Source organism: Pagrus pagrus, assembly GCF_965226575.1.
Source record: "Pagrus pagrus genome assembly, chromosome: 18".
Lineage (NCBI taxonomy): Eukaryota > Metazoa > Chordata > Actinopteri > Spariformes > Sparidae > Pagrus > Pagrus pagrus.
The window spans coordinates 15,954,378-15,972,704 of record NC_140202.1 but is presented as its reverse complement, the minus strand read 5'-3'; the positions used below and the strand labels follow the sequence as shown (position 1 = coordinate 15,972,704).

The 18,327-nt window shown below is 43.0% G+C and overlaps 3 protein-coding genes across 5 annotated transcripts; 1 reads left to right on the top strand and 2 right to left on the bottom strand.

Moving 5' to 3' along the window:
* Positions 1-14: 14 nt before the first annotated feature.
* Positions 15-2,379, bottom strand: gstz1 (glutathione S-transferase zeta 1). Of its 3 annotated transcripts, none has more exons than XM_084382222.1 (9): positions 2,185-2,379; positions 1,801-1,852; positions 1,643-1,710; positions 1,130-1,210; positions 906-1,031; positions 734-791; positions 589-641; positions 452-501; positions 15-215 (listed from the first exon to the last, which is right to left on the bottom strand). In XM_084382222.1, exons 1-9 carry the CDS (start codon positions 2,212-2,214, stop codon positions 89-91), a joined length of 645 nt encoding a protein of 214 aa, XP_084238348.1. In that variant the 5' UTR covers positions 2,215-2,379; the 3' UTR covers positions 15-88. The 3 variants fall into 3 exon arrangements, with proteins under 3 accessions (XP_084238348.1, XP_084238346.1, XP_084238347.1); XM_084382220.1 differs by having other exon boundaries at positions 734-809; positions 2,185-2,375; XM_084382221.1 differs by lacking the exon at positions 2,185-2,379 and adding an exon at positions 1,938-2,163 and having other exon boundaries at positions 734-809.
* Positions 2,380-2,578: 199 nt separating this feature from the next.
* aldh6a1 (aldehyde dehydrogenase 6 family, member A1) lies at positions 2,579-8,794 on the top strand. The gene is made up of 12 exons (XM_084382218.1): positions 2,579-2,703; positions 3,152-3,193; positions 3,303-3,377; positions 3,982-4,143; positions 4,360-4,438; positions 5,352-5,654; positions 5,858-5,979; positions 6,321-6,510; positions 7,003-7,184; positions 7,289-7,468; positions 8,342-8,440; positions 8,525-8,794. Exons 1-12 carry the CDS (start codon positions 2,665-2,667, stop codon positions 8,627-8,629), a joined length of 1,578 nt encoding a protein of 525 aa, XP_084238344.1. The 5' UTR covers positions 2,579-2,664; the 3' UTR covers positions 8,630-8,794.
* Positions 8,795-8,893: 99 nt separating this feature from the next.
* Positions 8,894-15,563, bottom strand: bbof1a (basal body orientation factor 1a). The gene is made up of 11 exons (XM_084382223.1): positions 15,448-15,563; positions 15,118-15,370; positions 14,979-15,044; positions 13,091-13,234; positions 12,928-13,008; positions 12,408-12,478; positions 11,642-11,786; positions 10,654-11,135; positions 10,304-10,408; positions 9,460-9,528; positions 8,894-9,272 (listed from the first exon to the last, which is right to left on the bottom strand). The coding sequence occupies exons 1-11, from the start codon at positions 15,489-15,491 to the stop codon at positions 9,173-9,175; spliced, it is 1,560 nt and encodes a 519-aa protein (XP_084238349.1). The 5' UTR covers positions 15,492-15,563; the 3' UTR covers positions 8,894-9,172.
* Between the last annotated feature and the right edge of the window lie 2,764 nt (positions 15,564-18,327).

Below are 18,327 nucleotides of genomic sequence, written 5' to 3'. Positions count from 1 at the left end.
TCACAAAGATGAGATTATTTTCACAGCATTTTATTTAACAATGTAAAAAGTTGCATGAAATTTTCTCCAAAGCCACTGAGTTGTTGTTCTATGCACACAGATCAGCAGGTGTGTCTGGTTGGCGAGACGGGTGGCTCACTTTAAAAGCTTCAATTTCAAGTAAGGCTTGATTTAACCTTTTGATAGTTGGATACTGCCCGACGTCCACTTTGAACCTGTAGAGATTAAAGACACAGAGGGGACACGGTAATGCTTCATCTGTATAGAGTGCTTAAAGTTCAGCTGGGTCTTGGGTGTAGCAGGTGGATTTCATGCAAACAAAGCAAGACATGCTATAACTCTATCAAGTACAAAATGCCATGACATTCATGTTGACCTCTTCTTAGTCAGGGTGACTGAGTATTAATGTGGTATGTATGATGCAGTCTTTATGAAATATCTGACTACTTACCTCTCTGCATTGTAGACTTGTGGGACCAGACAGATGTCAGCCATTGAAATCTAAAAGGTAAACAATGAGTCAGATGAACAGTTTCTGCTGTGCATCACATACATGTACATGCTGTTACAAGATAGTCATGTTCTCACCTCATCTCCTACACAGTATTTCCCTGCTGTTTGCTTCAGAATGGGCTCGAGAGCTGTAAGAGTCAAGTGCACATAAATATTGTAAGAGAAGTCAAGTCTTAGCATAATACTGAATGTAAAGCAGAGAAGATGAGCTTCCACCAACCTTGAAAGCCACGATCAATGAAGTGCTGAGACCACTGCATCTTTTCTGCTCCAATTTTCTGAATCACATACAAATTCTGAAACATCAAGGATTTCATTAATACTGTAAACCTGTAAATATTGACTTTTGTAGCCCAGAGTTGCTCCAATCCTTTGAAATGTGCTATTCTCACCTGCAGAGGCTGTATCCCAGAGGCAATGAGGTCACTTATCATCCGAACCTGGGCACGTTTCTTTGGGTCTGCTGGAAGAAGCTGAGGCCCTGGCCTGGTCTCATCGATGTACTGGATCACTGCCAGCTGTGTGAGCAAGAGACCATTTTCATTAGAATTCAAATTGGTTAACAAAACTAATGTTTTGGTAGGAATTTGCACAGGCAAACAGTTTGAGGACTTACTGACTGAGAGAGGGTGATGCCATCAATCTCAACTGCAGGCACTTGTTTCATGGGGTTTAATGTCTTGTACTCTTGTGTAAGCTTCAGCAGATGGAGAAGATTTAGAGGAATTTTAAAAATGTGTAGCATCTATTGTTCATTTTAAAATGGTGAAATACTCTGATCATAATTATCACGTACAGTAGGGCTGTATGGTAAAGATATCATACTGTGACTTTTTTGCCAAATATTTCAATTGCATTTCATTGTTTTCACACACAAGAACGATGATATGACATTTGTTGGAGTCTGTCCCAAGCAAACATGTTTTCCCTCATCTCTAGCACTACAGTACTTCATTTTAATGTTGCTCTGTCACACAGTTTACCTTTATCAACAAATTGTAGCTACTAGCAATTTAGATAATGCACTTGGCCATATTGCCATTTTGATAATGCTTAGACTATCTGTGCAGCCCTAGTGTACAGTATGTTTTTTCTGCACTGATATGAATCCTGCAAATCTATACTGTACCTGCTGACCTCCATCTCTGATTAGATTGACTGGAACCTGGTCATACTCAACACCTTTCAGAGCAAAAGCTGGTGCAGAAAAAGTCAAGTCATCAACTTGTTGACATGAAAATGCTTTAAATAACCACTGAAATAGTCAAATGCTGTGGCATTACTTACCAATGCGAACCCTCCAGGAGCAGGAACTTCTGAAGTATCCATGAAGAACGGGCTGCATGTGAAAAAAGAAAACATTTAGTCCTGTTTGAAAACACATTTTCCCATGACATATTTAAGTTTGTTGTCTACTAGTTCACCTTGGTTTGGCTTGCCATAGCTTTCTTCCCCCTCTACTTTCCCCTTAACTCGACTGAATCAACTATTTCAAGCAGTTTTCTAACAGTCTTATCGTCCTGCAGCAGCCAATAGGATGTGCTCCAAAAATCCCTCCTACCTACTCTTTGGTCTATGATTCAGCAACATTTGGGCTACATATGTTTCACATTAACGACCTGGGGCACTCACACGCTTAGCAAACAGTAGCTAACAGTGTTATTACAGTACCTTGGCGAGGCTAAGGAAGGATACGTGCATTGTTGTAGCTGTGATAAGGTTATCGCTTTTATTTGTAGATTATAATTCAATGTATTGTACGTAATGTCATGAAGGCATGGCTCAAACACCCTAAATGAAGCTAGCTGTTATGATGTTTAACACCGCTTCTGGTCATAGTTCAGCTCCGGGTTGCGTAACAACCAGACGAATCTTTGTATCCAATCATTAGCCACGTTCCACAGATCAGGCGGGATTGCCTAAAATCTCAACTACTGATTGGATGGAATGTCCCCACAGTTGGCCAATCAGGCGGCGCTTTTCATGGGCGTTCGAACACGGAACGAATAGCGAGCCTCTGATTTCTTCAGAGCCCGCCCACTGGTAATACATCTATTTGTTTCCATCTCTGGATGTCGTCTTCTGCTGGCCGCCGTCCTACCTGCGGAGTTGGTCAATTCAAGTAGGCCTGCACGTAATAACATTTCCACCATGGCGACAACAGCATTACGATCAGTGCTTAAGACAAAGGTAAGCTTTAAAAAGTTATACAGCTCAACTTTCTTCAGTTGCAAATGACGCAGGCAGGTTTGACAGCTCACATTGTTTACAAAGTGCAGGTTGTCATGTGCTGCAGGATTTAGGTCTGGATTGCTGAAGTGGCCTACTTCAACTATTCTGTGTGTGCTTGATTTAAAACACTGAGAAAACAATGCACCTATTGGCTTGACTGCATTCTTTCTTCCAGTTCACTCCAGTCAGGTTGACCTTGTCCCCTCCAAGTCTTTTCATTGCTCCACACTTTGTAGTTGCACATTAATCTTGTTGGCACTACAGGCTGCAACCGGAAATAGGGGGTTTTGAGTATTTAATGTTTTTCAAAATATGTAAACCAAAGCTACAGTTATAGTTTTTGGACAGATGGATGATATGGATTGCATTTGAAGATTTAACACTCCCTGCTGTGTTTCTTTCTCAGGTCCCACTTAAAGTTGGCCGCTTGTGCTACTCCTCCTCAGTGGTGAGTTGAGAACAGTGGACACTTAATTGTCAATTTGCTATTACACACTACATCGAATGTCAATCATGGATAATAATACTGCTGACTAACATAACATCTCTCCACACAGCCTACCACCAAGCTGTTTATTGATGGGAAGTTTGTTGAATCCAAGTCTTCAGAATGGCTCGATATTCACAATCCTGTAAGTATGTCACCTGGCCTGGATCACCAAACTGAACTTTTTCTCACCAAATCCACATACGTAGCTGGGTAAAGTATATCCTGCTGTAGTCTGTCGGGTTGTTTAACACGTTACCTATTGATTTATGTCTGTGTCTGTGAAAACAAACTGGTTTCTGTGGTTGAATGTCCTGCACTACTCCTACTTGAAGTACAAGTAAAACTGCAAATGTAGAAATTTTACTTTGCCATATAAGCAGATCCACAACATCTTTCGTCAAGTATTAACTCACCAGAATTGAAAACCATTTTAAAGTTTGAAATAAATCAAATAATTTAAAAAAAAAAAAACTGTGATTGCCCATGAGAATTATTACGCAAAAGTTACTACTTATTACTTAAACCGCAGCTGCTGTACACTTAGATAACAAGTCATAACAACATAAATCTTTCCTCAAGGATTGGATGTGGAAATCCTGATATTTCTAATAACCTGCGTCCTTCAGATTTATGGCCCACATATCTGTTTAACATCTACTTAGATAACATTAAACAGCCTCTGCTGATTGAAACTAATAATCTTGAGTGAATTAATGTAATTTTCCCCCCTTTTTCCTCCTTTACAGGCTACAAACGAGGTGATCTCTCGTATACCCAAAGCCACCCAGGAGGAGATGTTGGCTGCCGTGGACTCGTGCTCCAGAGCCTATCACTCCTGGTCAGAGACCTCCATCTTGGCTCGGCAGCAGGTCTTTCTTCGCTATCAGCAACTTATCAAGGACAACATTGTAAGTCAAAGGGTCAGAAAGTGTAAGGTTCAACTGAAACAAGAGCTTACTGTTTAGCACCTTTCAACTTCGTTTATTGATGATTTATCAACTTGAGCAACAGTTCCGTTTTACCTCTCTTTGCTGTCTCCATTTAATACTAAAACTCTAGTTGAAATTATAATAAATCCAAAGCTGAAAACAAAGGACTGACATGAGCGCCGTCTTGTGTTTCAGAAAGAACTTGCCAAGGCCATCACAGTGGAACAAGGCAAGACCCTTGCAGATGCCGAGGGGGATGTGTTCAGAGGATTGCGTAAGTTTGTCTCACTCGTGTGTGCACACACATACCTTTACAAAGGGCAAAAATAGGTAAACGTTTGCATGTTATGTAGACTTTCACTTTGTGGTTGCAGGAACAGTTAATGAGTTATACTAAACCAGAACAAAGGGCGGTTTTCTTCATGAGCCCTTTGAATGATTGCCACCGATTTGTATCCTTCATCCCTGTCCAACTTTTACAATTACTTATGCTCTTTTTTTCAACTTTCACTGAAACTCTTTCATACATTGAGATTCATGCAACTTCCTAGTCCCATCTATATTAATAAGACTATTTCTTTAGCTGCTTCTTCAAACAAATTATAGCCATTTCCTACTCACTCATGTTTTAAGCCAGGAACTCCATTAAAGCCTTATAATTTTCCACATCTTTCATTCATTAGTTTTATTCAACTTTGAAAGCCCATATATACTAATCACTGTTTCCTATTCTTACAACTCTTTATACTCCTTTAGCTGTTTCTCTATACAAATGAAAATCAGCAATTCAGTTTAGTGTCAGCTTTTCAACAAACCTTAATATTGCACATCTTTCATTCATTATTGATATTTTTCAACTTCTAGCATTCACACTGCAATTTCTTCAAATTCCTCCTTCTCTTATTACTGCTGTTCTTCTTACCTTTCCAATTATTTTGGTAAGGGATGATTAACAAATACAAATATTTAGGCATTTTCTTCTTCTGCACACAAAAGTCAGCACACTCAATACTTGTCAAGCAGATCATTCACACACACATGCAAGAATGATCGATGTCTACACTCAATTGTTTAATTATTTGAGTCACATTAGACATAACCATTTTTTCATAGTTTCACACATCTGCATTAAAAGAAAGGAAAACATATGAACCTATGTGTTACATGCTGTTTACTTCTTTTCACAGAGGTTGTAGAGCACGCCTGCAGCGTCACCTCTCTGATGCTCGGTGAAACCATGCCCTCCATCACCAAGGACATGGACACCTACACCTACCGCCTTCCTATTGGGGTGTGTGCCGGCATTGCTCCCTTCAACTTCCCTGCCATGATCCCTCTGTGGATGTTCCCCATGGCCATGGTGTGCGGCAACACCTACCTACTGAAGCCTTCCGAGCGGGTGCCAGCCTGCGCCATGCTGCTGGTCAAGATGCTGCAGGATGCCGGTGCTCCAGATGGGTCGCTCAATGTTATCCACGGCCAACACGATGGTAAGAGTTTGTCTCTGTTACCTTGAGCAGATGATTGTTCAAACATATAAACACCACAGTGACTACTTTTTATTATGCCTCCTCACTGGCGAGAGCCGTGGCCAGAGGCATTAAGTATCTCACGTAGTCTTGTCACGGTTTTGGTGGCCAAAGGTAGGATATCTAAAGTTAACACGTAACTATAACTGTATTTTCTGCCACAGCTGTGAATTTCATCTGTGACCATCCCGCCATCAAGGCAATCAGCTTTGTGGGCTCAAATCAAGCTGGGGAGTATATTTACGAGAGGGGCTCTAAAAATGGCAAGAGAGTCCAGTCGAACATGGTGAGTGTGAAATTACAGAGCACTGACACTTGCTGCAAATGTCCAGAAGGTGGCAGCATTGTCCTACAGATTGTTCACCCTCCTCACTGCCAGATGTACAGATGAGAGATGGTGAAAAACAGGTTGCAGCTGTGCAACACTGTTGAAGATGTTCTTTCTACTTATTTTGATTGATGTACATTAATCCCGTATGGACTAAAATGTGGAACAAATTAAGTTTATAAAATTTGTAGGCTGTTTATATATAATGACCCTATATTATGTTCTAACTTGTAACAAACCAGTTAGCCATGATGTGTAGATCAAACAGCAGAAGGCTAACCACTTCTAATTTACTATAGGGAGCCAAAAACCATGGTGTGGTGATGCCTGATGCCAACAAGGAGAACACTCTGAACCAGCTTGTGGGTGCAGCATTCGGGGCAGCGGGACAGCGCTGCATGGCTCTGTCAACAGCCATCCTGGTGGGAGAAGCACGGAGCTGGCTGCCGGAGCTGGTGGAGCGATCCAAAGCTCTGCGCGTGAACGCAGGTACCGCGCCCTGTCACCCAGCCCTTCACCTCGGTCACTCCTGGGGCCCCGGGGGCCCTTTGGTTTAGTCATCTCGGGGGCCACCCGCACTGTCCTAACCGCACCTCTCGCCTTTTGCCCTGTTGTAACTTCATATTGGAGTCAGCTGGGAGAGAGGGCTTGTTGAGTCAGCCATGCTGCAAATTTGTGGCCAGATCTGCGGCTCGGACCTAAATGGCGGTTCAGAGCATCAAATCTTTGTGAAAGCAAGTTCATGTGGAGTAAAATAGAGAATGTTTCTTCCCGTTTGAAGTGATATAGACTCTAATTTGTGTAGTAGACAGGAAACCCGTAAGTATCCATTTTTGAGGGAGTGCCTCAGGGTGCCCCTCGTCCTGGCTTTTGCGTTTGTGGCAAAAGACATATTTGAATGTCAGTGCCCTTAATGTTCTCACATCATGAGAGTGCCATAGAATGAAACCTTATAGCTGGTTGTTTTGGGGGCCCTGCTAGGAGACCAGCCTGGTGCAGACGTGGGGCCTCTGATCTCTCCCCAGGCCAAGAACAGAGTCTGCAGTCTTATCCAGAGTGGGCTGGATGAGGGAGCTAAGATACTCCTGGATGGCCGAAACGTCAACGTCAAGGGCTATGAGAATGGCAACTTTGTTGGTCCCACCATTATCGGCAATGTCACAGTATGTTGGTTCACTATCTATGTGCACACTGTATTTGCAACAGAGTACGTTTAAGAACAAGTCTAGAATCGAACCGTTCACTGTTCACATTTGTTCTCTCACAGCCTGACATGAAGTGCTACACAGAAGAGATCTTCGGGCCTGTGTTGGTTGTTCTAGAGGCAGACACTCTGGATGATGCCATCAGTTTGGTCAACAGGAACCCCTATGGCAACGGCACAGCTATCTTCACCACAAATGGCGCCACTGCACGCAAATACACGCACGAGGTGGATGTGGGCCAGGTGAGTGACTGCAGCCTCCAAATGTGTTCCTCTGTTTTGGGAGACATTCACATCCCTCTGTCATGTCTATGCAGCATCTCAAGCAGGGAGCACATCACCTTTCTGTTTGAAAACCTTCACACACATTAAAAAAACAATTATTTTCCATGTCAAGTATAGCAATGTTTGGCCGTAACCTAAAATAAACACATTGGGCAGCCCCCTTCCCTCCACTTCCCCACCGGTCAAGACTACAAATAGCAACAGCAAATATGTGTCCGTTAACTGTAAACAGGAGGACATAGAAACATTTTTCCTGGTGGTAGTAGTTGAGCAGGGAAATCTTAAATTGAACTGAAAAGGGATTCCTAGGGTCCTGTTCAACGTTAAAGCATAAATATGGCCCAACTTTACCCTGTTTGTTTGCCTGTGGAGCCTTAGTTATGCTGTGTTTGCTGTTCACATGTCGGGGAATGCTGTGCAGGCCATGTGCTGTCCTCTTGTCCAAACCTCGATGCAACAAACATCTACTTTTCCTTTTTTCTTTCCCTCGCTGCACCTTTGCCAAAAGGCTTCAGTGCATCCAAACTCATTCCCGCTGTTTCAAACATTCAAAACCAACTGTGCTATTCCTCTGTTGCCTTCATAACAAAACGTTTTATTTAGTTTTTTCTTCCCTCTCATAAGACCATGCTGCGCTTTATAAACTGCAATATAAGCCACAGATTTAGCTTTGTTTAGTGCGATCATGTAAGCTTGTTTTTTAAACAGCATGGATATACCACACCTCTCATCAGCCGCATCTTACTCATCCTAGCAATTTAAGATCCTGGGGAATTGTTTTACAAAGCTTCCACTTATGGAAATGAAAGGGAATATACTTGTTTTCTGCAGGTCGGAGTCAATGTTCCCATCCCTGTCCCACTGCCTATGTTCTCCTTCACCGGATCAAGAGGATCCTTCAGAGGGGACATGAACTTCTACGGAAAACAAGTATGAAATTGTTACAGGTATAAGAAAGCCACACGTCGCAGTCATACATTTTTGATGTAAACGTTTTTATTTTTTTATCTCCAGGGCATCCAGTTCTACACACAAATCAAAACTGTAACCTCACAATGGAAAGCTGAAGATGCCACCTTGAAAAGTCCAGCAGTTACCATGCCAACAATGGGACGCTAAATACTCAGTGCTGTTGTTCAGTCAGATAAACCAGAAGATGCACTTCTTCCACATATGAAACTATATTTTTAAAGACTTTATATCAGATTCTTAAAAAAAAAAATCTGTACAGCTGAGGAAATATTGTTGGATCAATGTCAAATACACCCATGTTGAAACACTTGACTAAGTGTAGTGTCTTTAATCCCTATGAATGAAGGTTTCCATGGACACACTGCATTGTATTTCACTGACTCACCTTCCAATGATTAAGAGATTTTGTGCATTATCATGTGCGTATTTCTGTATAAGCACTGTGGTAAGAAAGAATTTTTGTCTTGTGGGAACAGATGCTTTTTAAATGGGTTGTGACAGAATTTAAACAAGCTTCATGCATGACAGAGAATACTCATCGGGCCATAGATATATGCAAGATATTTATAACGAGCGCAAACAAGCATCTTGTATTCTGCTATAAAATATGATTGATGCTCTGTGGGAAGCAAACAAAGCAGAGGCAAAACAATGCACAGTGTGATGTGCAATGTAGAGGCCACACAGAGGTCATGCGGTGTGTATATCCGGCAGGCTGTTTGGGTTCGAGGACAGGACGAGCTCAGGCGCCTGGGTGATAAAGGTCGCCTGGAAGAGCTCCTCTCTCATTCTGGTAGACAGTCATCATTATACAAAGCTATAATGCAACTATGATAAATCAACATGTATCGAGATACTCATGCTCTCACGGCCAATACTTTTTAAAACATGGAACATGGGACCAATATATCTGCTCAAGCTTTGTAATTGCAAGGATGAAGAGTAACTTTTATTCTTTAGTTACTGTAGTGTCTTACTCGGCTGCATCACTGTCCACAAGGCTCTTCTCACAGGAGGCAGACAGGGCCAGATGTTGGCTGGCTTTCCTATCAGGAAAATGCAGAGTTGCAGTTAAATACAGAACCTCATAGCAAAGAAAAACATGTTTTAGCACATTGGTGTCTATGCGCTTAGGCCTGCAGCCTGTCTTGGAGAGGGGTTACTCTGGGTCAACACAATGCACATGGTCTTAGATAACAGACTCGAGTGGCCAAATGCTCTGTGTTTTTCTGCTGGACTAGGTGCCAGACCACTGTTAACATGAATATACATCTCCTCCAGCCTGCCATACCCCCATACGTCCAGATCCCCTGCACACTCCTCTCTGAAAATCATGTTACCAGCTGCTCTCTGACCACAAGCGTTTCAAAGAACAAAATAAACTGCTGGTGCACGTGAAGAGGGGCCAATAGGCTGAAAGCAAATCGACGTGACCAGATGTTTGTTTCCAAGCACACGACTCTGCGGCCGGGCCTATTTTTACTATTGTGCTCAGACTCTTTCTTCATTCTTTTTAAGCAGCTGGATGGAAAAGAAAATTGCTTGAAGCCTAACTGATGTTTTATGGTATCCTCTTCTGCTGAGAAAATGGCTGTTTAAAACATTAAAAAGAGGGAGGAGTCACCAGAAGTTTGGCCTGAACGACCGCTCAGTGTCACCGCACTTTGTTGTTCAGAGGTAATTCATCCAGAAGTTTCGGTCCATTTTCAGGGATTATGAGTGGATTGTGCAGTATTATTTAAGGATGATGTCAATGAGCGATAAACAAGCAAGCGCTTAAGCTTAGACAAACACAATACAATCATTGAGAGGTTTTATTACCTTTCCCTCTGCACGTTCATTTTAGCAAAGAGAAGCCCGAGCACTTGTTCCTTCTGTTCCCAAGTGAGATCTGACATTTCAACTTTGCGTCCTGGTTGATGAGTCCTATAATACACGTGGATAAGATCATATTAATTTCAACATCTGTGTATGAAATGAATAATGTTGTGTTACATTTTGATGACCACTGAGGGGGGCCTTCCCACCAACATAGAACTGGCTAATTTGGTGGAAAAAGGGGTATGAATGAGCTGAGGGTTTCTTGGTGCTGATAAACACGAGGAATTAAAAATATCACAAAAGACACACAGAGCTGTAAAAGCCATGGAAATGATGGGAAGTGGACCTACCGCCGTGCAGCCGCCTCCACGTCTGAATAGACAGAGTTGGTACTGTGGGGGCTTTTATGAAAGGTGCGAATGGGAGGGAACTTCAGCCCTCCTGCCGTGGCTTCCCTCATCCTCCAGCGATAATCCTGCTGTGCGTCCTTTATGTATTTCTTCCTGCTGGCCATGATCTCCTGCCTAACCTCAACCAGTGCCCCATGGAAGAACTCCTCCAGCTCCCTGCGCTGCGACACCATGTTGCTCAGTTGCCCCTTGGCTTCCCGCAATTCCCTCTCCCGCTCTCTCTGCTGCTTCTCCAGCTTTATATCGTTGACCATGATGCTGACCAGTCCCTTCCTCTGCCTTTCCCTCTCTCGCTTCTGTTCACCAGCTTTTATCTCTAGGCTCTGCTCCAGTGAAGCTACCTTGGCCTTCAGTTTGGATAGCTCCTCTTGTGGGGCCTTCCCCTGAGCTGCATTCTCCTTTGCCTTCATCTCAAACTCTTTCTGGGTGAGCAGACAGAGGAGCAAAGCTGTAACATCGATGACAGAATCCTTTCATTTGCATGCCAATATAGACCTGGAACAGATCATGATTTGTGCGCTAGCCTGTGCTGCGCTGAGTTACTGGCCAATGCTTCAACAAGGTGGATTTACTCCCTTGATTAACTGTCATCATCAGAGGTAAGATTAATGAGGCCAACATTTATTTGTCTAACAGAATCGGTGCCAGAAACCTGCGAAGGAGAAGCCACTAAATTTGAACCCATACACCAGTGGAAACTCACCGCAACCACTGACCACAGAGAGGCTGGGTAGCACTCAGGAGGTTGGGGGTGAGCACGAGTAAACAACACAAGGGAAAAAGAACCACCTGAAATATATTCTGCACAGATCTGACAAGTGTTTCATAACTGAGATGATTGAAAATGATTTTATGGAGATGAATGCTCTCTATCCAAGGACTGCCTAATAGTAACGCTGCTGTTTGCTGTCCTCTGGTTCAAACATACCTTGTCCAGTGTCAGGGAAGCATTAACCTCCGCCAGTGACTTTGTCAATTTATGCAGGTCGTCTGCCTCCTTTACGTGATATTTCAGCGCTTCATTGAGACGGACGTTCTCCTTGAACACGGAGTGCGCGGCGTCGTCCAGCTGCCTAAAAAGTTTACAGGACGGACAAAAAAGCAGTTGAGCTATTTGAACACATCCCTGTGAACATATAATAGGCTCGTACTGAAAACAAAGAAGATTTTTGCATTTGCACGTCTTTTTTCAAATTTTTCTCAGTTTTCTTGGTTCCTGCACACGAGACTGAATAAACTGGGTCAGTCTACTTGACTTTTAAGGACAAACTAAATGTGTTCAAACATGAAATCAATTACTGACACTGAGACCAAACCGGCAGGACCACACCAGTATCAATGTTGATGTTTTATGAGCTGGAAAAACTAACTAAACATAGCAGAGGTGAAATATACATCGCGTGGCCTCAAAAGTAATAAACTATGGTCTTCCGCTCACGCATTACACTCTCCTTCCTGCAGGACATTCAGGGGGGCGGCTGAAGGTGTGATCATTGGCTTCAGTGTAGTACACTATCTGAACGTGACCAACCAGTGTGGTCAAGAAAAATAACATCAGTTCTAGTTATATATATATTTACACACATAAACACTCCTGTGAGTAAATTATTTTTTCTTTGCATTCTGAGCCCATCAAAGAGCAGTTTAAAGAGCAAAATTAGATCGTAAAGGGGACGGCGGAAACACACACTCACTTAATGGCTTCTTTGCGGGCTATCTCCACCACCTGGACTATATTCTCCTCAGCTTCCTTCTCCAGGCGAACCTGCAGGGAAACGCACTTGTTGTTTGGACAATATCAGCCACTAGCTACTTTTTCACTAACAATCTGTCCATGAATAGTCTCCTCAGCCAACCAACTGTTTGATTGATATTTCAAATCTGATGTATTTCCCTGCAATTTCATTTTATGACTAGTCACTGAATGCGTTTACATGTGCATTAGTATCCTGGTTTTGAGCCTTATCCTGTTTTTGATTATATTCAGGATACAGCATTTACATAGAACATGAAAAACGTTGGTATTTATATCCCTGTCTACATGATCACCCAGGTTTCTGATCGTCTGCCTGCTGGCGCGACTTGATTTCTTAACATCTCATCCACCATTAGATGGTGTAGAAACCATCAAAGCAAAACCTGATTATAACCAGGATACTAGTGTGCATGTAAACACAAACTGATCAGACATTTTTAATTGATGCTTGACAATACCTTCTCTTTGAAGAAATTGTTCTCCATGTCGTTCAGGTTTTCCCGATGCTCCTTTTCCGCAAGTTCCATGCTTTCTCTAATCTACAAAATAAAAAGGTCAGGGTTGTTTGTGGCATTAACACTCTTAACAGGAAACATTTGATATTGTTATTTCCGCCCTCACATCACTGAGCTCCTGCTCCATCTGGGCTTTCCTCGTCTGAAACTTCTTGATTTCCCTCATTCCATCCTGGATCATGTCAAAGTCGCTGGACTTCTTTCTGAACAGTTCCTGCATCTCATTGATTCGCAGTGTGTACTCTTCCACCTGGCGAAACCAATCGGATAATTAGACACACAGCGTGAAAAACATTTCTTAATGTTAAAGGAGCAGTTCACCCAAAAATTGAGAATTCAGTCATTATCTGCTCACCCTCGTGCTGATGGGACGTTGAGTGGAGTTTCGCTGTCCACAACATTTCTGGAGTCCCCATCTACTTAAGCTGTTTAGGAGAATGCTGCAACACTGTTTTTTCCATTGCGCTTCAGAAATGTTTAGTGGGCTACAAAACTTCACTTGGCGTGAGAGGATAATGACCGATTTTTCCTTTTTGGGTGAACTTGTCCTTTAAATGCATTCCTGTGAAAATGCATCCACTCATGTGCTGCAAAGTTCCCATAAGTGCAACTTGCATCAGTCAGGCAAGAGGATTTTATACCAAAGTTCACACAGGCCAAACTCTTTAGCAAACCGACCTCAACACAGATCAGTCAGGCCAAATACCTCAAGATGCTACTGTGGAAAAGCCCGTCTGTGCAAAAATGTGACAAAATGACCAAAGTCATGAGAGACTAGCAAAAACACGCACCCACAAACATGTCCATGACGACTAAATGAGAGGCTCTATCAACCATCTGATTACAACTTGAGGCCTAATCGTTATTCCTCACATAACTCTGTATACGTCCATCTACATCAATCTACAGTATTTATTTATTTATTTGTTTGAAGTCGGTCTGCGTCATCTGCAATTTTCATTCCGTGTGATCTATCAAATGGTCAGCTTTCCAAAACACTTCCACCAGTTTACAGTTAAAAGTGGTCCTTGTTGCATGCATCTGTCTTTTTCCTCACGCTGTGCACAAACTGGAGTTGGAAAAGTTTTCACAGAATAATTATTTGGCTGAGTGCATTTGTCAACACTCCTTAGACAAAAGCCAGGGCATTCAGGTTCCCAGCACTGCTGTTGATGGAGCACTTTCCATTAGCTGAGTCCATTCTCAGGATGAACATCTCACAATGAGAAAAAGGCCGTGAACATCATGCCTTTAGAGTCGACCAGTAGTTTTTCCCCCATAACCGGACATATGTGACAGTTCCATACTGTCTAAAATAGGGACGTTTCAAGTTGGTCCAGACCGTGCCTCTTTCTTCCTCCTCAGAAGCTTATTGGACTCCATTTTACCAGCGTGAAGTAAGAGCTGGGAGATGGAAAACAGCTGCTCGCAAAAGAAGCGAGAGGTCCTTTATTTTGTACTTTTTTGTCTAGTTAAGCTACTTGAATTTTGTCATATCAGTTTGACAGCTTGATCCTGACTGAAAGCTGCAGAGGTCAGCGAGGATAAGTCAAAATAAGACCCTTTTGGTGTGTGTTATGTAACCTAAACTGGCATTTTGGAGTAAGGATCTGTGTGGGGTTTGGTTAACACATCAAGACCAGCAGTGTGGCTGCCAATTCCCTACCAAGCACTTTCAAATTATGCTTTTTTGCCTGCTGCCACATGCATAAATAAAAATAACATTAGACCATGTATCTCGGAATGTGAGGGTTTGTTTTTTTGTTTTATGGTCGCCTTGTTTGGTTGTTGTTTTCTTGCATAATAAATGCCAGCATAATTACACACGCGACAGCTGTTTAGACCCAGCGCAGCACATTTTTGAGATGCTGCAGGTTGAAACTGTAAATCACAGTATAGTATTCCGCTGTGAACACGCCAAACTGAGCATGTTCTGCGGGCCCACAGTGAGAGCTGCCTCTCGTTTCTTGTGGCTGTTTTAAAAATGAACTCACCAGTTTGTTTTGCTCCTCACGTGCATGTGCCTCTTGACTTCTGAGGCGCTCCTGCAGCGTATTGATCTGTTACGAAACAATAAAGGTGCTTGTGAAACCGGTGATCGTTTTAATGCACACATACAACCAAATCACCGACCTCCTTCTCGTAAGCTTCTCTTTTTCTCTCCCAGTGTCCAGCCGTGTCCACGGCGTCCTGCTCGGCGCGGTACAGCTGGTTGGTGAGGTACTCGTTGGTGCGTCCCAGCTTGAAGGCGGCCTCGCTGGTCTCCTTGAGCGCCTGCTCCCTGTCCTTGAACCTCAGCTCCCACAGGACAGCGTTGGCCCTGGCCTTCTCGATGTCCGACTCTCTGTCCGCTTTCGACTCCTGCTTGCCGTCTTTCTTTCCTTTCCTGCGATAAAAGATACACAAAGTGTAGCTCGAGTTTCCCCTTTGAGCGTCGACGCGGCAGAAGAAGTGCGCACTTACCCGGCTTTGGCCCGCTTTACTTTGGTGACTTTCTTCGTCGGCATCCTCGCTACTGAGTTAGTTACGCGGTAACTACCGCAGGATGTTCACAGTTCGGCCGCTGCGAGCTCCTGTTCATTTATGAATGTAAATGTTTGTGTACGGTTTGATGCCATGGAGACACTGCAGGCGAGAGAAAGGTCAAGTTTCTGCGTCCCAGCACCTCTGATAACTGACACCTCCTCTACATCTGATACACCACCTTATTCAACCATGTTTGTTGGGTACTGCACACCAATTCTATCATATTTCTGTCTGAATGTACATGTCACTGTCTCTGATAACCCATATCTAAAACATCCTCACAGAGAAGTTCATATAAGACAGTTTGATAAGACATGACAGTGGGACAGCGTGCACGATATCAGGACCCTGTGCCAGTGAAAAGGAAAGAGGGAGCCATTGTTGATTTTATTTGCACTTTTGCAAAAGTGTAAATACAATCAACCTGAGTTTATCACAAATAATTAACTAACATTTGAAAAGGAAGTTTAGATATACATGAGCATTAAAAACTGTTTACATCTTCATTTGTACTTTTTTGGGATGTGCACGCTTCTATAAACTTTAAGTTGCGGTCTTGTGTTCTGAGTTTCTCCTGAATAAATGAAGGTTTTAACCAGTCAAGCCTCCGATCACTGTAGGAGATAATGAAATGCACATGTCTGCTCTGCTCACCAGCCTCTGGACCGACACAGAATGGCTGCATTTGTCTCTTGTCTTGTAATTACAGTAGTCTCAAGCCGGCCTCTATCAAGAAAGGATCTGTTTGCACATGATCTCCTCCCACATGATGACATGACATACATTTGGCTCCTGTCAGCAGTATTGTCCATGTTATACTGAAAGGACTATATGTTACTCACTTTTTTTTTTCCCCCCAGAGCTTTGGGAAAGCCACGAAGATCGACGTAAAAGCAGTGACTTTTTACATCTTCGAAGACGCTAATCCAAAAGAACCACAAAAGAGACAATGTAAAGTTACAGAGGCCATAATTCAAGCTCCAAACCAGCGAATCCTCTCCATTATCTTGTTTAGCTTTCTGCAGGAGCATGGAGTGTCCACTTTAGATTATTCCTAAGACAAAAAAAAGGAGATATCGCAAAAGTGTTGGGTGTAGCTACTGTAAACTGAATCATATAGGGTCGCTCTCTGCTCTGGCATCATGAACACAGTTTGAAGACTAAATTTAAAGGTAATTACTATGACAGTGAGGAGAGAAAACTGAAATAACCCTGAACTTTTCAAAGCTGTCATTATCATTGGAATTGTAATGACAAGGTTTGGGTCTCTTCAATGGACTTTTCGGGGTAGGACACCCACAAACATGGCATTCCTGAGGGCAACATTGCAGCATATTAATGATATATTGCACGGCGCAGATTACAAAGCTGGGGTCCCTTCTCATGCTTTACGGTTGCAGTTAACTTGAAACAAAATACCAAAATTGAAACTACCTCTGCTTTAAAACATCATGTTTGTTATGTGCTGTGTCATGCTGTGGAGGAGCAGTTTACACACAATTTATACTGCAGCTGTGCACATTTGGTTGACATCCTAACCTAATTTGGCAGCATGCAGAACTCCCAGTAGATATTGTTTAGTTAATTGTAGAGGGAATATTCAAGACTTCTGCTAGTCTAAATTCACATGACATTTTGCCTGTAGGGCGATTCCTATTGCATCACATTTTAATGATAATATAAAGTAGGTCATGTGCTGTGATTCATATATCAAAGGAGGATTGCAGCTGTCCAAACACTGCTCATTATCCTGATAAATTGCTACGTTAGCCGCAGGATGTGGCAAGTAAATATCAACAACGATTTCAAACTATAGACCGGACGAAGCATGACTTTTTTGGAAGTATTTCTAATGGGACATCTTTATCCAGGGTTTATGAGTCACATTATCACACTGTTAAACATGCAACCAAGACAACTATGGGCACAAGTCAGCGAGAGGTCCTGCACATGTACGCTTTGATAGGGGCGAACGACCATTCTGGTGAGCCACAGGATTGAAAAAAGTAGCCACAGTATTTAGAAAAAAGGAAGGAGGAAAGAAAGTCCAATATTTTTAGTACAAATTACAGTGTTGGAACAGTGCTTTGCACAGTTGAGTGTCCTGGGAGTGGAATGGCATGATGGGGGAACACTGGTGCCAAGCCCCACCCTCCCCACATTGTCCTCTTGGTGGACTTCCCGCACTCTCCCGTGCCCATCTGAAGGACCTCTGCCCTCCCCTTACCCTCCTGGCTGGGCTGGCCCACAGCTCATTTTCTGCCTCGGTCGCCCTCTGCATGAGGTGAAGCAGTCTCGTATAAGCACATGTTAAGTCAGGGTTGGGGTAGGGTCAGATCTTCATGGATGGCTCAGAATCTAGACTACCAACGCCTTCTGTTTCAGATCTCTGTCTTCTTTCTGTTGATACAAAGTGGGTGGAAAATACCACAGCCTGGTACAAATCTCAGTTCATGCAAGGTCTCCGACTTGCTGTCCCTCTGTGCGATATCCTGGGTGCTTCTGCAGTAACTTTGAGCGTTACATGAGAAAGCATTAGCTGATACACTACAGCATGGCTTCGTGATGCCGTGCCAACCACCCACCTAAAGCGGAGAAACAGCCACTCATGCTTTTCATGCATTCTCTCTCGTGAAACGTGCCTTGCTGCCCAAATATTTTTCCCTTGGAAAGCCTGTGGTTAACACAGGGATGAGTGGGAGTGAGATGATTGCTGACATTCTTTTAACTTTTATGCCAGCTGGAGTGCAGGTCCCATTTGCATTTTTGAAGGTTGGTGAAAGGGCTGCAGTAGATTTAATGTGGTGATTATTGCAG

Bases quoted from the DNA above. Each gene is read 5' to 3' on its own strand.
- bbof1a (XM_084382223.1), bottom strand. From the start codon at position 15,491: ATGCCGACGAAGAAAGTCACCAAAGTAAAGCGGGCCAAAGCCGG. The intron at 13,235-14,978 runs GTGAGTTCATTT...TGGTTTCGCCAG, and splicing joins GTGAGGAGCAAAACAAACTG to GTGGAAGAGTACACACTGCG. The intron at 11,787-12,407 runs GTGAGTGTGTGT...TAAACTTTTTAG, and splicing joins GCCCGCAAAGAAGCCATTAA to GCAGCTGGACGACGCCGCGC.
- aldh6a1 (XM_084382218.1), top strand. From the start codon at position 2,665: ATGGCGACAACAGCATTACGATCAGTGCTTAAGACAAAG. The intron at 3,378-3,981 runs GTAAGTATGTCA...CCTCCTTTACAG, and splicing joins GGCTCGATATTCACAATCCT to GCTACAAACGAGGTGATCTC. The intron at 5,980-6,320 runs GTGAGTGTGAAA...AATTTACTATAG, and splicing joins AGAGAGTCCAGTCGAACATG to GGAGCCAAAAACCATGGTGT.
- gstz1 (XM_084382220.1), bottom strand. From the start codon at position 2,214: ATGCACGTATCCTTCCTTAGCCTCGCCAAG. The intron at 1,853-2,184 runs GTACTGTAATAA...TTTCACATGCAG, and splicing joins CCTTCCTTAGCCTCGCCAAG to CCCGTTCTTCATGGATACTT. The intron at 216-451 runs GTAAGTAGTCAG...TAATCTCTACAG, and splicing joins CAAGTCTACAATGCAGAGAG to GTTCAAAGTGGACGTCGGGC.